The sequence below is a fragment of the Lampetra planeri genome, chromosome 49 (assembly GCF_965212315.1).
Source record: "Lampetra planeri chromosome 49, kcLamPlan1.2.h2, whole genome shotgun sequence".
Lineage (NCBI taxonomy): Eukaryota > Metazoa > Chordata > Hyperoartia > Petromyzontiformes > Petromyzontidae > Lampetra > Lampetra planeri.
This window is the reverse complement of record NC_136155.1, coordinates 9,578,380-9,597,646: the sequence shown is the minus strand read 5'-3', so window position 1 is coordinate 9,597,646 and position 19,267 is coordinate 9,578,380. Positions and strand designations below refer to the sequence as shown.

The following is a 19,267-nucleotide window of genomic DNA, read 5'->3' as shown; positions in this document are numbered from 1 at the left end:
GGCCCGGAAAGTGGCCCGGAAAGTGGCCCCGGAAAGTGGCCCGGAAAGTGGCCCTGAAAGTGGCCCGGAAAGTGGCCCGGAAAGTGGCCCCGGAAAGTGGCCCCGGAAAGTGGCCCCGGAAAGTGGCCCGGAAAGTGGCCCGGAAAGTGGCCCGGAAAGTGGCCCGGAAAGTGGCCCGGAAAGTGGCCCGGAAAGTGGCCCCGGAAAGTGGCCCGGAAAGTGGCCCGGAAAGTGGCCCCGGAAAGTGGCCCCGGAAAGTGGCCCGGAAAGTGGCCCGGAAAGTGGCCCGGAAAGTGGCCCGGAAAGTGGCCCGGAAAGTGGCCCGGAAAGTGGCCCCGGAAAGTGGCCCCGGAAAGTGACCCCGGAAAGTGGCCCGGAAAGTGGCCCCGGAAAGTGGCCCGGAAAGTGGCACCGGAAAGTGACCCCGGAAAGTGGCCCGAAAAGTGGCCCGGAAAGTGGCCCGGAAAGTGGCACCGGAAAGTGGCCCGGAAAGTGGCCCGGAAAGTGGCCCGGAAAGTGGAGTAAAGATGATGGAAGAGCAGCCAGGCTCTCCTGAATAACTGTCTAGCTTGGTCAATCAATAGCCTTTCTGGTTTCATTTTCACGCCGTCTTAGTAAAACATTCATGAGGATTTCAACTTCTCATGAAGGTTAGCTAAGCTCCCCTCCAGCTCATGTTATTATGTGGGAGGGGGAGCTCAGCGACGGAGTTAATCCGGATAAATTCCTCTCTCTCTTTCCTCATCTCCTCTCTTATATTCCTCATCCAGAAGCTGCCTATCTAGGGACCAGAAGTTACTCACTCCCTCATTGGGGTTTAAGATGTGCCGAATTATTATTGGGGCACGGTCGAGCAGCTGCATGTTCAGGATCTTAACCTTAATGCGCTGTGGCAAGGAGGTTTGGAAATGCGGAAGTAGTCGATTATGGATAGCGTCCTGTGTGCCTTGGACATAATTTCAGCCAGAAGTCTGCGCACCGTTTTGATCCTAGGTAGTTGCAGGTGATTTTTCAAAAGTAGGGTCCAGGACCAAATTCCAGTCCCCTCCCATAATAACCTCCCCCACTCTTCTCGACCAGGACAATCGCAATTGCGGTGTTGATGATGGTGGGTTATACACAATCAGTCGTGTGATATCTCTGCCCTGTAATTTTACCGCAAGAAAAACATTTAATGCTCTTTTTTTACCAAGATGTCTATACCTCTGCTGCCCGAAGTATTTGTGGCGTGGAATACCTTACTGGACCTGGGAACCCCCCCCACCTACGGGTTGTGGCCGGGACGCCACACCAGCCTCTGCTGTGTGCCGGCAAACCTGGACAAGTCCTGTGTGGCACCTATTCACCCACCCCACCCCATAATGCGCATGACTGCAGTACTGTGTTCATTCCGTGGTGAAGGGATAAGGAAGAGAGCAAAGCATCCAGCGTCGCCGCACGCAGGCAACGTGTTTATCAGTGGTCAAAATATAAAAATCCATATATATGTGAGAGAGGTTGTGGAACGGAGTCTGCTCTTTGTTTTTGAAAAACGCGGGAAGCAAGCTTGTGCGGACGACAAGCACGCGGTCCCCACGTCGACACAAAGCAGGCGTGGAGGCACGTCGTGGTCACAGGGCAGCGCCGACTCTCGTGTAGGTGGTGATGGCCCAATTGTAGAGAGGAATGCCGGAGCTTCGAGCAGATGTAGCCGAAAGTAGGATCGAGAACCTTGAGGAGCGTTGCCCTCGACCCCCTCCAGGAGGCTGTACGCTTTCACTTGGCACTCACGTCCCTTACCGGCCAGTCTGTTGTACGCCACCTCAAGCTCCAGCAGCCTGGCTTCGTGCTCGTCTAGCGTAGTGTGAAGGGTCGTATAAGGCTGCCTCCTGCTTCTCTACCCTCCTGCAAACGTTTCTTGACCTCGATGAGGACCCAAAGAAGGCCAGTATTCTCTTCGGTTTTTTTCCAGAAGGGATTATAAGAGCTCTCGTTCCTACCACTCGTGTCTTCGGTGTCAACTTGAACGGGGAGGCCAGCGGAGACGAAACCATGGCTTTTTTCCCGGGGGACCTGTCTGCAATGGAGCACGAAGATACGGAGAGGAAGTCCCCTTGGCCTAGCCACGAGGTCAGGCTCGAGCTGCTTACTGAGGAACACCCTAGAAATCTCCAAAAACAAGTTTTTCATAGGCCCCCTATAAAGTGCTCACTTGGCCATGACGTCACCGGAACTCGTTAAATTAACACTTTTTAAATAAAAAAATCACAAAGCATACTGAATATTTCATTCCGAATCAGTTTTATCACCACCACCATGATGCAGTGGCAAGGCTGGCACATCGCAGTGCAGCTGCTCGGGACTCATTCTCAGCTCCGTCTTGCATTAAGATGTTTGGTCATTTCCAAGCATCAGGGTTCGGCACGTAGAAGGAAACCGGAGAAATGCACAAATGTTGAGCAGCTAGCTTGGCGGTAGAAGTCATTACAGAAAATTTGGCCCCACACCTATCACTATAACGAATCAGTGTTCTACGGGGGCACGCTAAGTGAGGTCTGCCTGTATTAAAATGTACTTCAATCTACGAATCCTGATGTAACAATAATTTGAACGTGTAACATGCCACACGGTTTTTCTTGATCTGGAAGGAGAGAGAACAACTGATGATCTGTGTGCTGATGATGGTGGTGATGATGATCTCGTCATGGCTGTTCACTTCGAGGAGTGGGAGAGTCTGATGGTGAGCCTGGATCGTTCCAGTAAGAGGTAGGGCCTTACCATTTGCCCTACCAAATCAAAGCAGTACCTACCTGGATATTTTGTATATCTTCAAGTATTCCACTCCCCTCAACTCTGCATGATAGGCAGTTGTGGAAAGAGTGGAGGTGTTCCCATACCTGGCCAAATTGGTTATGATAAACACCCAGCTCTGTCATTCTGTCAGTGACTGTGATTAACGGATTGGTTGAAGTGCGTCACGTGACCACGAGCAAGCAGCCAACCAGAGGTGCGCCCCTCCCAAACATGTATGCCCCCGGATTGGTTGAAGTGTGTCAAGTGCCCGCGAGCAAGAGACGGGTGAGTGAGAGTGAGGCAGAGCCGTGCTCTGTCCACTGCTGTCCTGAGGGAAACGGGTGACAGTGAGGCAGAGCCGTGCTCCGTCCACTGCTGCCCTGAGGGACCCCCGTGCTCTCCACTGCTGGCTTGAGGGAGAGCCGCGCTCTCTCCGCTGCTGTCCTGAGCCGTGCTCCGTCCACTGTTGCCCTGAGGGAGCCCCGTGCTCTCCACTGATGGCCGCCTGAGGCTCGCGCTCCCGGGGTGCGCTCCGTCGCTTTCAGATGTTGTGTTCATATTTTGTTTGTTGCGGTTGCACCCGACTCAATAGCCGCATGGCTCACAGAGCTATACCAAATAAATGAAACTTGTAACATCGGCCACAAAGTGTTCATGTAATGCTAGTCATGATCCATAAAATATTTTTGGAAAGACCTCCAGGCAAAAAATAGTACATACACAAAAGATAACATCTTCCGTGAGAATTTTATTTCTTTAAATGAAAACGTATTATGAATATCATTTTGACTTTGGATTTTTTTAAGTGTGTGTTCTTTAAATGTTTTTCACACTTATATTTGATGGAAAATATTACATCTCTAAAACAGTGATATACAGTGCAGTATTGCGGTGTATAGTGATGGACACTTGTGGTTTTCAAGTTGCCTATTTTCAGTCAGAAGGTAAACTCACGGATGGTGGCAAGTGTTCTTATTCCACAACATCGTCAAACTGTAGATATACAGTTTCTCATAAAATTACGTTCAATTACAATTGCAAATAAACATCTAGTAACTGCGCATAATGATGGAAAATCATTATTCAACATTATATGCAAACAAAATGGATTGAATTTCGATTAATAGAATTGGTAGTGATTTACTTTTCATGACAAACTTTGGGATTGAGGAACTCCAAGAGTTTGGGAACGATGTCAGTAAATTGCTATTTTAAAAGCAAAACTGAACTCTACGAATCTGAAGATTTGAATGAATATCTGGACCATCACGTTTTATAAGACATTGTATATAAGCGATGGCCTTGAACAAAGGCAGTGGTTCTTAACCTGGGGTAGACCCACCCCCCTGGGGGTGCGAGATGCCATTTCTGGGGGTGCGAGACATGGCCATAATTTTTTAGAAGGTAAATAATCGAAATACAAATTAACCACGGGCACGTAAGTACAACTACTTTGTTTCATCAAACCTATGTATTTATTAACATTATATATGTTTCTATGATTGAGAACCAAAGGGGTGCAGGCAAGGCTGCAGTAAAGGTTAAGAATCACTGAACTAAGCAAATAATGATTGAACGCAGGTGCTTTGTCGTTCTGAGTGTACACATTTTTTCAGTCCTCCATTGTGGCAGTGTACTCCTCACCGATGATCTCAACGTCAGGTGAGTGCACGGCTGAATGCTCCATATAGTGAGGCTGTTTTCATTCAAGTGGCGCTGGGACTGGACGGTGTGGAAGCATCGTCGTCGGCACAGCACCAGTGTGAGTACCAGCAGGAAGAACAGCAGCAGCAAGCCCAGAAGTGCAGCCGCAGCATTGGAGAAATACGAGTATTCTCTGTCTGTGAAAACGATCCGGCACTGGGAGCTTGCAGGATATCCGGCACTTGCTTATCTGCGCACAAGTAAGAAACAATCTTGATTCCTTCCACACAGGGTGCGGTTACGAGGTCTAATATTCCAATGCTCAAACAAATAACTTAGCATTGTGACAATCTAGAACACCTACAAATTTTTACAATCATAAATTGTAAACCATAAGTTGGTATATTCATTTGGTATTTGTGTCATTTTTTACGAAGATGCTTTGTTTCACAGATGGAATTAGTTTGCCAGTAATGAGCGATGTTACTACCAACATTATCCAAAAGAGAGATGTTTTGGATTAGATCACGTAAATATGAATAATGTCCAAAACAGAAGGAGGATTTCTCCACAACTCTGGATGTTGCCTGATGAGGCCGGTTGTTGTAATTACCTGAAAAACGTCACGGGTACTCGAACTGTAAATGTTGTGAGTTTACTCTCCAACACAGAACCGGTTAGTGCTCAACTAGTAACTAATCAGCATGTTTTGTTTACGTGACAAACCTTACTAATTGGCTGTGTCGGGTGGTGGCGGGTTTAACGACACATTTATATTTACGCCATCTAACCCCAAAAATAACCTCTAATGGATTACTATGTGTAATCTGAGTAGACACAGGAATAGTTTGAAAGAAAGACATCATTGTGCATCCAGTAAACCACAGGCCAACAGAAAGTACCTTTTAATGAACAATCTATTATCTATTCAATCAGTGCCTATTTGTCATATTTTTTAAGTGACTTGAAAAATATAAAATCTAACTTAATACAATAGCCACTCTGCCACTTCCAATATTATATATATTATGTAATAAAAGTAACAATGTGGACATTTATATTCAATTATGACTGAAAATATAACTAACTACAATATCTACAGTGTTGCCCCATGCATCAATATCTCAACTCTTCAGGACCTCTCTCCACCCTATCCAACATCTCTGCATACGCTATATCCTTACCCCAGCTGCAGCCAAGACCCTCATCAGTGCATTTATCACACCCGGAACGTGTCTGCTACAACGCTCTCTCCTCTACGGCCTCATCAAATCTCTCGTCGATGCACATTGGTAAATGGGGTGCGTGGCCAGGACTGGTTCAGATGTTGCTTGGCACTGACATCATTACTCATCAAATTTGTGACTGCTGTGATTATTGGGCTCAAACGGGCTGCCGCTGAGGTTATAACTAAATGGGATCATATATTTATCGTAGTTTATTGAGCACCTTGACGAAGGTGAAGATGAAGGTGAATACAATTTTTACTTATAAATAATACAATAGCGAAGAGCAAATTATGACGAATGGATTAGATGGATGGGGAATGAGTGGTAGCCATGAGGAGCTTAAGGGGTCGTGAGATGCGCTTGGGGAAAACAAAAGTGCATTGCGACAGAGAAGTGGAAGCTAATTAGCGAAGTTGACAGCTCAAAGTGGCATTGAGTGGCATGACGTGATCGGACTCACCCGTGTGTTGGCGGCCGCGCTTCCTCAGTGCCCACCTCCCACTGAGCCAGACCTTCTGCTGGGATGTGATGGTAGACCAGGGGGCCGCCTGGGTCCGCAGCATGGTACAGCGCCACGCACGGCCCTCGTGCATCCGTCTATTATTGCACAAAGACAAAAATCCCTCGTATAGCCTGAAGAGACTGTTGGGGCAAGTGCTGTTTGCACTTGCCCCAACAGTCTCCAACAGCACGCCCGGCCGCCTTTGTCTCCCCAGTGGCGATGTTTACACCCCACACCAGGAACTCATTTGAGGCCGAATCGACCTTGGGGAGATCCACTACCGGTTCAAATAATCGTCACTGTTGTCAGCCGGGAGGGGAAATCAAACTCGGGTCGCCGGGTTCGTAGCGCAGCACATTACTGCTCCCCACTATTGCGTAAAGACAAAGATTTCCCGTACAGCCTGCACAGACTGTTGGGGCCCTCGTGCATCCATTTAATATTGGACACGCATACACACACACATACAGGCGCGCATAAACACATTTGTTTTACAATGCAGGTAGCCCTCAATTTACAAACAAGGGACGAGTGCTTCGAAAAACACTTATTAAACGACATTTCGTAAAATCGGAATGGCTTTTCCCATAAATTTAATACGAACAATTACGGATGTGTTTTAGTCATTCCAACCCTACTCGATCTAAAAATATACACCGATATCAGAACACGTGAATAATTCAAGATATTAATTTAAACCCTGCGACTTGGTCGCGCCACTGAGCACAGAGCCACCGACTCGGGGTGACAACATCACCACCATGAGCGGCCGATGTTGAGGCGGCCACATCGCGATGGCGGAGTTGCTGCGCAGTCCGAGCGCAAGCCGTGATCGGGGCCTGCGACGTTTACACACGCACTACGACACGCTCGCCACTCCGCTCCCGCTAGGCCTCGGCACACCACACCTCGTACCTTACCAACGTCCTTCTTCACTCACCACCGCTCTTCTTACATTCATCTTCCATTACATTTTTCATATAATTTATTTTGTTTCATTTTTTCATTATTATTTTGGCGTCGCCCGAGTTTTGGGTGGCGGCAGATCCCTGCACCCAAACCCGCCCGCCTCCGTGTTCACTGCACACGCCTCGCGGCGCTACAACAGCTGACAAATGCCGTTTACTGCAGTGTCACACAACCCGCCTTAACTGCCGCATCGCACAGCTGTTGGGCAGTGCGAGTAAACGATGCCTGCTGCTTCGACTCACGAAGCTGGAGGACGCTGGCTGTATTGTTCATGCGGCGTGGCTTAACAGCCACCCTGGGTACGGTTTCTACCAGCAACGTCCTCACAAGGCACCTCTTCCGGTACTATCAGCGATTGTGAGCTTGGCGTACCCCAGCATCGCTAGCAAGTGGGAGATCTACGTGCTCCATCCAATGTTCACCACCATCAGCGAGTGGGAACGCGAAGCAGACTGTCATCTCCTCAACACGAGAGAGTTGGCTTGCCTGCTGCCCAGCACCACCAGTGAACGGGAGCTCTGAGTTTCGTCCATCCTGCTGCATCACCTGGAGCACAGCGCGTGGTCAGCTAATCCACTGGACCTCGTGTTCTTCTGGCTGCTCTATTGCACGCCCCGCCTGCGTGGTTCTGTACGCCCGTGTATGCGCTCAACGAGTGTTTACACGGGCGTGTTTGCATCCGCTACGTATGGGGAAGTGCTTGCTGACAGCGTGGAGCTTGGACAACGACACCTCGACTTGCTGCTCAGGGCAGCAGAGCCGCTGATTGGAGTCCACCCGAATCCGGGCCCCTTCATCAGCACCATCGGTGCAGCACGGGCTGATATAATAGGGCTACGACATGCACCATCTCTTCATCATCTGCAACTGGAACCCGCGCTCCTGAGGACGCTCTCTGTCCTTCTCCGAGTTCAACGTCGGAGACTGCATCGACACCGTGGTTGCAGAGGTGGTAGGGGCCGCCGTTCACAGGTCGACCTCGAACCAGCCAACTCCTCTATTCCCTCGACACCTCACCTGCACGGATCTTCACATCTACCTTCACACATCCGCCTCGGCCTACTCAACGCACGCTCCATCAGCAATAAATCAGCCCTGATTCACGACACCATCTCGGACCACCACATCGACCTTTTGCTCATCACTGAGACCTGGTGCAGGCAAGACTCTCCGCCAGCCATCTCTCTGGAAGTTGCGCCCCCAGGATACAAAGTTCTTCATAAACCTCGCGCAACTAACCAGCGGGGTGGTGGCTTAGCGGTCGTTTACATTGCTCACTTGGAAAATTAAAGAGCTCTATCTACCAATGGCTCCCGCCACCTTCGAGGTCCAGTCCGTATCCCTTACTACTAACAACGAGTGCTTATCCATCATTTCCATTTATCGCCCTCCAGATGGCAGCATCAACACCTTCTTAAATGAGCTTTCGGAATTCCTATATCTGATTCCTAACCCATCTCACAGGCTCGTGCTTACAGGTGACTTTAATTGCCCCGGCAATACCCCAGCCTCCATCGATAGTCACCTTGAGTCAACTTTGGCCTACCATAACCTGGTCATCACAAACTCAGGCCCCACCAGAGCTTCGTCAACAAACGTTGAGAGCATGCTCGACCTGGTTCTGGAACCTGACCAGCACTGACGCATCACTGCACTGGGAGTTTTCCAAACTGGTTACTCCGACCACCGCCTCATACTTTCTTCTAGTTATCGTCCCATCACTAACCTCTCGAACCTCTCTAAATTCCTTGAACGACTAGCCCTCGCCCAGCTAAAACCACACATCACCTCCTCCGCAAACTACTGCTGCTTCCAGTCAGCTTACCGTCAAAACTATTCCACAGAAACAGCACTCACTAGAGTGCTTGATGACATTTTAACGATCATTGATTCCGGCTCAACTGTTGCACTTGTAAGTCTGGACATTTCGTCAGCCTTCGACACCATCAACCATTTGCTCCTTACTTCCCTCCTGAAATCTGACTTCGGTATATGCGGCTCAGCACTCAAGTGGATAGTTTCGTACCTTTCTGACCGGCAATCTTCAGTCAGGGTGGGCATGTCCACATCGCCTGAAACAACAGCATTATGCGGGGTTCCCCAGGGCTCTGTTCTAGGTCCCCTGCTCTTCACAGCCTACACTTCCCCGATCGGCCGGCTCATTGCAAGCTTCGGTGTTAAGCATCACTCATACGCGGATGACACAATTCTATTCACCGCCATCGATTCTAGCAATGCATCTGGATTCGAGAGGCTCTCGGAATGTACCACCGCCGTGCAACAATGGTTCACTGCACACAACCTAGCCCTTAATCCGAAAAAGTCAGTGGCCATCATGTTAGGTACCAAGCAACGTCTCAATTCAGCAGCACTCCCCACACACATACACATCTTCGGTCACAGCATCAAGTTCACCGACCACTTCAGCTACCTCAGTGTCATCCTAGATTCAACTTTATCCTTCGACCGTCAAACCAACCATATCATCAGCTCATGTAACTTTCACCTGAAGGCTCTTAGACACATACGTCCTCTCATCTCTACTGAAATTGCCAACACATTGGCATGTTGCATAGTTGGGTCTCGCCTTGACTATTGTAACTCCGTCCTAGTCCGGACCTCCGCTGGCAACCTAAAGAAACTTCAAAGACTACAAAATAACCTAGCACGCGTCGTCATTGCCCACACTCATCCCTGTCTCGACTCACTAGCTTGTCTCCGTGCTCTCAACTGGCTACCCATCGCCAGTAGGGTCACATACAAGACCGCCTGCCTCTGCCACAATGCCTTCATATCCGCCTGCCCGCCGTACCTTTCTTCATTATTGACAACTTGCAGCTCAGCACACGGCAGATGCCTGCGCAGCGCGACTCACGACCTCCTCTTGATACCAAGATCCAGGATGGTCATGTCTATGCGCCGCTTCTCGGTGGCAGCCCCAACAGTCTGGAACGATATCCCTCTGCACATTCGCAGCATCACCTCAATCGCCTCCTTCAAGAGAGACTTAAAAACCCACCTCTATAATCATGCTTTTGAGCGACTCTGAGCTTGGCTCCGCGCCTCTGAGTTGCGGCCACTACGTCTGCAAATTTGCGCGCGTTACAAATTGAACTATTATTATTATTATTAAAGGGTAGGGTAAAGGTAGCTCAGAAGAATTACCCGGAAGGGTAAAGGTAGCGCGAAGTATTACCTGGTAAATACGGTGCCTAGTTGACCACTAAAAGCTCCGTGGCGCAGTCCGTGGCCTCCATTTAACAAGTAATATTTAAAACAACTTTAAAAAATGACGCTTTTATTAAACCTTGTTCATGTGTAGTTCCCTAGTAATTACCCTGTAATCGGGTAATTTGTATGGGGTAAGGGTAAAAGGTAGGGTAAAGGCAGGCTCGTTGCTTTTTACCTATTACCTTTTACCTTACCTGCTAAAGGGTAAAAGGTAGGGTAGAGTGATTGTATTGTGGTAAGGTAAAAGGTAGGGTAAAGGTAGGCTCGTTGTTTTTACCTTTTAACTTTTACCTTACCTTGCCGAGGCCTAGCTCCCGCTACGACGCGCTCGCCACTGCGCCCTCGCCATGGCAAGCCTCGCCACTGCGCCCTCGCCACGGCAACCCTCACCACGGCAACCCTCGCCACTGTGCCCTCGCCACGGCAACCCTCGCCACTGCGCCCTCGCCACTGCGCCCTCGCCACTGCGCCCTCGCCACTGCGCCCTCGCCACGGCAACCCTCGCCACTGCGCCCTCGCCACGGCAACCCTCGCCACTGCGCTCTCGCCATGGCAACCCTCGCCACTGCACCCTCGCCACTGCGCCCTCGCCACGATGCGCTCGCTGCTGGAAAGCAGGACCGTCAATGATAGCAGAGCAAATCGCTTCCGTAATCAGCAATGCAGCGATGCGAACTTTGCCTGAGCCAGAGTCCGCACGAGTGTTATAGCCGCAGCAGCTCGCTAACGTGGAGCTAATAAAGTGCCACTGCGTTACTGCACCCCCGCGTGCGACGCCAGTGGCCGACGAGAATTACGTCGGCCCTCGAAGCAAAAGAAGCCCCCCCGTTTCAGCATGCTGGTGACTCCCCCGCCTCTCTGGGCGTCGTCACGTGACGCAGCGCGATCCTTCAGGCCAGACCGGCACCGTGCCACAAGGGTGCACATGCTTCGCAAGACATGCACCCCCACCTGGTCATTGGGTAAAGAGGGAGGCTCCTTTTGACGTCGGAAGCAGCACACATAATTTTGTCGTGAGGCGGTACGAGCGACTTCACGCACCCTTGCCAATTTAACAACAGCCGGGCGTCTGTCTCTCCTCTTTACCAAAAACGGAGAAAAAAGATTGCAGCAGTCAGCTCACAATTATCCACACTGCAGTCTGACTCCGAGGCATGTAAAAGCAACGAGCGTTGTGAATCGGCACTCTTTAATATTTCTGCCACGCATTTACAGCGTCCAAGCGAAGGTTTAGGCGCCACGCGCGGTAACGTCGTTGTCGAAACAGCAAATATTTAATTGTGCCGCGTGGCGAGAACATTTTTGTTTACAAATATTTATGTGGACCAGAAACCGGATGCCACTCAACGAGCAAAAGGCAAGGATAGATGCGCGGGTTCCTTGCTTGTTTGAGGCTCTAGCTGTGTACAAAATATATACAGTAGATCATCGATTATCCGGTGGCTTCGGAGGAAAAGGGATGCCGGTTTTCAAAAAAGATCATTATTTAAAATAGCTTATTTTGGCACATTCTTGCATGACATTATATTTTTAGGTGTTGTGTATATGTTTTGGAAGTGTCTTAAATGTTTGTGAAATTGGCATAAACATACAAATAGACAAAAATATCCTACTGCAAAAAGATGCCGTATTTACTGGAACGTACTTTCCACTCCAATCTCAAAGACTGTGCATGGGGTGATGTACGTAGTACTACTACGCTCTTGTTTCTCAAAAACTTGTGTTTGACGATTGCCGGACTTATGCGAACGCCAAATTACACGCACTTTTCAGCGGATCGCACTGTATATATATTTTTATTAGTTATGAAAGATGTATATACGTGCAGTATATTAATTGCTTAATTTGTATGTATGTAGTGTATAATGTAGTGTTTTAAATATTTAACACTAAAATCAAGCATAGCTATTTTCTTTGTCATGCACACGGTGCCAATCGCCGGACTGGTGACAGTCTTCAGAGCGGTTTTGCCGGATCGGCCCGGGACCGCCGGATAATGTTGGAAGCCACGGATAATCGCGCAGCACTGGATAATTTTAATTATGAACTTATATATATGTAAACGTGTAACTCTTAACTACTAGATGGCTTTAGCCTTGTTATCTACAACTCGTCCCCCCCAGGTGCAGAAAGAAGAAGTGAGGCTTTTGGGTAGGGGGGCTGGAAAATGCGACGATGAGCACAGAGCATTCCATGGCCAAAAGGGGAATTGCTAAACATGAACAAACCATTGGACTGGTGATCAGCAGCGTAGGACGAAAAGAAAAAACGCAGCGCTCAGTTTACTATCAAATGGCAGTATTGTCATTGTTAATTCTTTTACCATTTATGCTTCTTTACCCACGAAAGCCTCACTCAATCTCAACTGAGTTATTTGCAGGTATTTTTTGGCCCCTGAATTAGAATGTTTTTTGCACAAAGACCAGTTTCAGATAACAGACTGTCAGGGAAGCGTAAACCACAGTGGCAAGCACACACGCAGCAGCAGCAGCGCACGCAAACCTCGCACTCACCACTGTGCTGGCCACCAGCGGCACACCATCCACGCAGCTGCGAACTGCTATCAAGGTGCAGTGGGGCCACTCGGGCCCATAGGGGAGCCTCTCCCCGGCAGCAGCAGCAGCGGAAGCAGGGTCCACGCAGGGGGGTGGGCTTAGCCCCCAGAGGCGCACCTGCACTGTCTGCACCGGAAACTCCAGCAGCTCTACCGGGATGGCTCGCAATCTGAAAAGCATTTGTGGAAAGGCCATAATCGTCGTGAGAAACACAACACCTAGTCCCTCGGTTAACAGCGACATGAGTTCAACGGTTTTTGTGGCTAATGTTTCGCCTCCCATAGGAACCCCCCACCCATGGTTTCAACTAACGTTAACATTGTTGACTGACGTTAAAGTTGTTGACGGACATTAACATTGTTGACCAAACGGTAACATTGTTGACTACCGTGTTTGCGTTATGCACGAGGTGGCGCTAATTTCAGCCAATCCGAGCGCTTGTAAGTGGGGCTGAGCTATGCTCTCAGTCAATCAGTGACACCCATTTTATGAGCCATTCAGATCTCGACTGGATTTGTTTACATTACGTATTCTGTTTTGGCAGTGGAAACAGCTCTCTTAGAAAAGTTAACCGAGGGACTACTGCACTGTGTGTGATGGTGGGTCCCTAATTGTGGTGCCACGGTACGAAAACGTACTCTGCCGCCATCTTTGTTTACATTCGCTCAGCCAGTGAGAGATGACAAATGCTCCAAGCCAATCAGCATCCCACATGTAATAGGGACATTTATTGCATTATATTGCAATTTCCCATTTTTGAGGGATCACGACTATATTACGCTTTTGTTTTAGTTATAATAGATTTTTGGGTCAGATCTCCAAATTAAAACGTGTGTCGTGAAGCGTGGTCCACCTCACACAGCCAATTCATAAAATGGCTCATAAAGTTGCCATGTGAATAGAAGTGACAATGCATTACTACGGTGTGTTGCAGAGCAACGTCCTAACATTCAACAATTATGGATACGACTATTTCTCTTGGTTTATTCAGGAAACGGTGGCAAGGGATTGGTTATGGAAAAAAAAAGGATTGGATGCAAGTCACGCCCAACAAGTTGTGCGCTTTTACCAAGCAGTGAAAAACAGAGGAGCGCTCACTCGCTGGGGCGATGCTCGTAGCAGCTGCCAAAGTCCACGTACTCCACCAGCAGGACGCCATCGCCGTCAGTGAGCGTGCGGGGGCCGCCCTTGACGCGAGCCCGGCACCAGCGGCCGTCCTCGCTGAATGGCGCCATGCAGAGCGAGCCTGTAGCCACGGGCACGTGGAAGTTCAGGGGGGATCATGGACTCCCACACAACAACAACAACTTGATAGACACATGTTTTGGGTTCGGGGTAGCTTATCTAAATATTTAAACAATTTATAACATACTAGCGAGAAGTACCCGGCATTGCCCGGTCGAAAAAGATACACACACATATCGACTAAGACACACACATATGGACTTACGCACACACATCGACTCACACACACATACATAGACTCACGCACACATTGGCTACACATACATAGACAGACACACAGACATTGACTTTAGATATACACACATGGAGTTACACACACATCGACTCACACACACACACATATGGACTTACAAAGACAAAGATCCCCCATATAGCCTTAACAGACTGTAGGGGAAAGTGCTGTTAGCGAGCACCTATGAAGGCTGGAATGGTACACGAGAGGGTGGGTGGGTGGCCAGCACCACGCCCGGCCGCCTTTGTCTCCCCAGTGGAATGTTTACACACCGCACTGGGTACTCATTTGAGGCTGAGTCGACCTAGGGGAGGCCCAGAACCGGTTCAGATAATCGTCACTGGTGTTGGCCTTGAGCAGAAATCAAACCCGGGTCGCCGGGTTCATTGCGCAGCGCGCTAAGTGCTACACTACGGCTCCCCATATGGACTTACACACATATGTGTTGAGGAGTGGAGTGCTGACGTCAGGTCACACTCGCCTCGGGGGAATGCCGTCAGGGTAAAGTGACGTCATGGCCCCCGCGGTATTTGAGGGGGGACCCGTGACGTGGACGGGGTCTTCGCCAAGAGTCAGAGGAGTGAGTGGTTAGGAAGTAGGGGGCTCCAGGATAGAGGGATTGAGAGCCAGGCTAAGGGGCTACTTTACCCGGCCGCCCGAGTTGGATGAACCCTGGGTCAGTGCTGTGGGAAGAGCCCGATAGCCTGGTGGGGTGTAGGGAACTCCCAGTACCCTTCCCCTGGGGAGCTTAGTTAATAACCCTCGTGTTAACCCCTTCCCCCGAGTTAGGCGTAAGCCCTAAATAAACGTTTGGCGTTAGCCCCTACACGACCGGCTTCAGCGTCCTCTTTAACCACACAACATTTGGTGTCAGAAGTGGTCATCGAACTTTCGCTGATTAATTTGAAGAAGCTGTACCCTTCGCTGCCATGGTGTAAAAGCTGGCAGCGAAGTGCAAGACCCAACCGGAGGTGCGGATGGACGGCGAGGGCTGCACCTGGCCTCTCCCTGCGACGACCCCGGAGTCCGGGGCTCCGGTGATGTGCCCCAGGGGATGGGCGACAGCAGCCTGCATGGGAGGAGGCTGCGGGCCCGGGCTGGTCGCCATCGACGGCGAGCTGGAGCGACGTCGCTGGTCAACTCGACCAGCTGCTGGTGGCGAGGGAGCGGCCGGGTGTTGGTGAGTGATGGCGAAATTGCAAGATGACACAGCTGTGGCGTTCGCGCCGTTTCGGCGGTGGCATCGTTCCCGCCAGTTTCACCGTGCCGCGTTCCCGCCATTTCCACCGCGGTGGTGTTCCCGCCATTTTTCAGCGTGCCGGCGTTCCCGCCATTTGCACCGTGACGGCGTTTCTCGCCATTTCAACGTGCCGGCGTTCCCGCAATTCAACGTGCCGGCGTTCCCGCCGTTCCCGCGGCGGCGTTCCCGCCATTTTCAACGTGCCGGCGTTCCCGCCATTTCAACGTGCCGGCGTTCCCGCCGTTCCCGCGGCGGTGTTCCCGCTATTTTTTACGTGCCGGCGTTCCCGCACTTTCCACGGCGGCATTCCCGCCATTTTCACCGTGGCGGTGTTTTCGCGGTGGCGGCGTTCCCGCCATTTCTGCAGTGGCGGCGTTCCCGCCTTTTGTGCCTTGTGTGCTGCGCCGGCCTGGCGGCGCGCCGCTGCAGCCCTGTGATTTCGGGCCTCCCTCCCCACATTGAAGTAAGAAGAGCGGGGGAGGGCATCGGTGGTGAGAGCGAGAGGGGCCCGTGATTGAAGAGAGGGTTTCGACGTTGGAGACACTGCTGGGAGGGACTTTTTCAGTTTGACTCTCCGGTTTTGTGTTCCTCGCGGACGGTTTTTCCCTCAGTGTTTGTTTTTTTGCATATTGGATTGTGCGAGTGTTATTTTGTGTTATTTTGTTGTTATGTTGTGGCCAAGAAGAGGTTAGCTTAGGGGTTTTGGTTTGCTATTCATAGGGATGTTAGTTGGGTGCTTGGTGTTGTGGTGTGTTGCTGTGTGGCGTTTTTGATGCTTGGCGTAGGGGTTTTTGTGTATATACCACCTTTTATTTTTTTTAATATTATTATTTTTTTAAAGAATTATTCTGCCAACATATATAATTATTTTTTTTTAGACACGGGGCAACGTGGAACGAACACGCCCCCACACTTCCACAGATGCGCAGATACCTCACCTCAAAGGGCTAGAGGGCATGAAAGAGGGCAATAAAGGTCATAAAAACTCCCCTAATTTCACACAAGAGGAACAAGGGAGGGGGGAATGGCAGGCGGAGGGTTAGGATGACAATTTCGTTAAAAAGCCTTACAAAAAAAAAACCCTTTGATAAAGACAAAACCAGGCCACGAAATATATAATTATATTCTTAACAAAGGAAACAACATTGACGACAAAAAGCACAGACGGGTTTTGAACCATGTTAGATAAACAAGTTACCAACTTAGCCATGAAGATTAAGCAGACAGTATCTATCCTCACTCCAATTGGGAACCAGACTACAGTCTGCACCAGAATCACGATTCATCAATTGTTAATTAAATACGGACATTATTTACTTTAAATAATTTCTACGCGGCCGGGCCGAAGCATCAAAGAATAATTATGGCTTGGGTCGCTCCAAAACAAAAATTCCTAGCCGGGATATCAGATTAAATAATCACAAGAAGTCAAATAATAAGTACGGAATTAAAGTGGATCTCCTAGAGGAGCTAAGGGCGGAGAAGTCTCTCATAATTAACCAAACGCAACACGGCCGTCTTTGTTTTCCCGAAGAGGATCTCCACACCCACACACCAGGGGCCAGGAGATTGCCCCAATAAAGGTTGGAACACATGCCTCCGAAGATAAATAAATAAGCGCATGCGCCGGGTGCTTCCACCGTGGAAACAACCGTCTTTGTCTCCCCGCAACACGGACAGCAAAAATTGCACACGCGAGCAAATAACATTTTTATGGGGAGATCGGGCCATGATGAAACACCGTGAACACGGTTACGGCATAATCAGGGTCGCTCGCAATCAAGTCACAATGGAACTAAGCAGCAAATAAGTCGCATTTCAACTTCCAAACCAAAACAAACTTGAGCTGTGCGAGACAAAAGATATGATTCCCGAGCAAGGGAGGGAATCATTAAGCTCGCTTAACGCGTAGGTTTTCGCGACAAATATTATTCAGAAACAAAAACATGGATTAGAATATTTTTTTTTTATAACTCGATGCGAACGCAATCGTCGGTCTGGTTAATGGATAACTTAGGTGGCGCCGTCACGAGGCCCCCACCCCTCCTTCCAGAATAATTACACAGCTGTGTCTTCAAAGCTAATAAACATACGGACTAACACACACGGATGGACACGACACACACGGACGCACAACTTCACCCCCACAGGAAGGTTTTATGACAGCCTTTGAACAACTCGGGAAACTGAGTGGAATTTCCCGATATAAGCCGAGGAAAAATCCATTCAAGCCAGATCGTCAGGGGCTCTGGGCCCCATCTCGTCTCCGGGGCTTGAGCCCCCACCATCTCGTCTCCGGGGCTTCAGCCCCACCACAGATCGTCACGGGGCGTCGGCTCCACCTCCTCTCGTCACCGCCAATGAAGAAGTTTTTCGTCATCCAGAATGACGAGGTTCGCGGGGTAGCGACGTGCAGCAACAAGCCGAGGTCTGCACCACCTGAGAAGAATCGCTACCCTGAGTCGCCGAGCTGCGAGTGAAGCCAACAAAGACACCAACGTCCACCCTGCCACGAACGAAACATCGCTCCTCGTCAGAGTGACGACCAGCGAACAACCCGCAGGAAGGGCGGAGATCGCCAAGCGAGCAAAGCAGAGAGCGCAAAGCAGTGGAGAAAGCCTGATTGAACGGCTGTGAGGAGGAGGACAGCGCCATCGCATGCGCCGTGTGTTTGAGGCGCACACCGACCAACGGCCAGTGAGAACAGACTATACGTCCAGAGCGACGGCGAGCATCGTGCAGACTCAACAATCGTCCAGCAGTGGAGAAGCCGGGGGCTGCCACCAAGAGAGAGCAAGAGCCATCGCCTGCGCCGTGTGTTTGAGGCGCACACCGACCAACGACCCAGTGAGCACAGCCGCGTCGTCCAGAGCCACAAGCCAACACAGCCTGAAGCAAGGGCGAGTGTCCATGTGAAGTTGGCAACGATCAAGGAGAGAGCCACAGCAGCAGCACGACCCGGGCGTCACCGAGCGTCGTGCCAACTCGTCATCTAGCAGTAGAGGGAGAGAGAGCGCAAGAGCAGCACGACTCGGACGTCACCGGGCGTCACCGAGCGTCGTGCCAACTCGTCATCCAGCAGTGGAGAGAGAGAGCGCAAAAGCAGAGACGTCCGAGCGAGGGAGCAGCAGGGGCTCGCTGCGGCCACGCCCAACCCAGAGAGGAACGTCGCTGGCGGCGGGTTGTATCCTCCCACACCACGCAAGCTAACGACACAACTCCCGGCTCTAAGAAATGTAATTAATATTACGAGGGGACAACGCACACACAGCACGCACACGAATAAGACTTAAAAAATTTTTTTTATCTTTGCGTTTCAAAAAGGGTTGCCATTTCGAGGTGGTGCGTTCACTACCAATTGATCGTGCAAAGCAGTTGCTGCCGTCGAGTTACATGAATAAGAAATGGTTTAGTCATTCAATTTCGTTAATTGCATAATCTTGCCCATGAATTTATTGATGTATACTCGCTTTCGCATACTAGAGTGTCATGTGCTTGTTTAGAATTAAAATTGCTTAACACCAACTGTTCGAGTGCTTCTTTCCAAGTCCATGCAAAACTGTCTTATTCATAAGAGCTGTTACCTGCGATGAGATATGAAAATGGAGACCTAAAATATCATAACACACACTAGGATAATCGGTAAAT

At 49.9% G+C, this 19,267-nt stretch overlaps 1 protein-coding gene across 1 annotated transcript; it reads right to left on the bottom strand.

Annotated features, from left to right (window-relative positions):
* Positions 1–3,500: 3,500 nt before the first annotated feature.
* LOC144734023 (RING finger protein 17-like) lies at positions 3,501–14,143 on the bottom strand. Its single transcript, XM_078616059.1, has 4 exons — positions 14,001–14,143; positions 12,861–13,071; positions 6,106–6,242; positions 3,501–4,666 (listed from the first exon to the last, which is right to left on the bottom strand). The coding sequence occupies exons 1-4, from the start codon at positions 14,135–14,137 to the stop codon at positions 4,663–4,665; spliced, it is 489 nt and encodes a 162-aa protein (XP_078472185.1). The 5' UTR covers positions 14,138–14,143; the 3' UTR covers positions 3,501–4,662.
* Positions 14,144–19,267: the final 5,124 nt, after the last annotated feature.

Excerpts from the sequence above, each read along its gene's own strand:
- LOC144734023 (XM_078616059.1), bottom strand. The coding sequence starts at position 14,137 with ATGGCGCCATTCAGCGAGGACGGCCGCTGGTGCCGGGCTCGCGTCAAG. Across the intron at positions 13,072-14,000 it reads TACGAGCATCGCCCCAGCGA|ATTGCGAGCCATCCCGGTAG; the intron begins GTGAGCGCTCCT and ends AATGCTTTTCAG. Across the intron at positions 6,243-12,860 it reads CGCTGGTGGCCAGCACAGTG|ACGGATGCACGAGGGCCGTG; the intron begins GTGAGTGCGAGG and ends GTGCAATAATAG.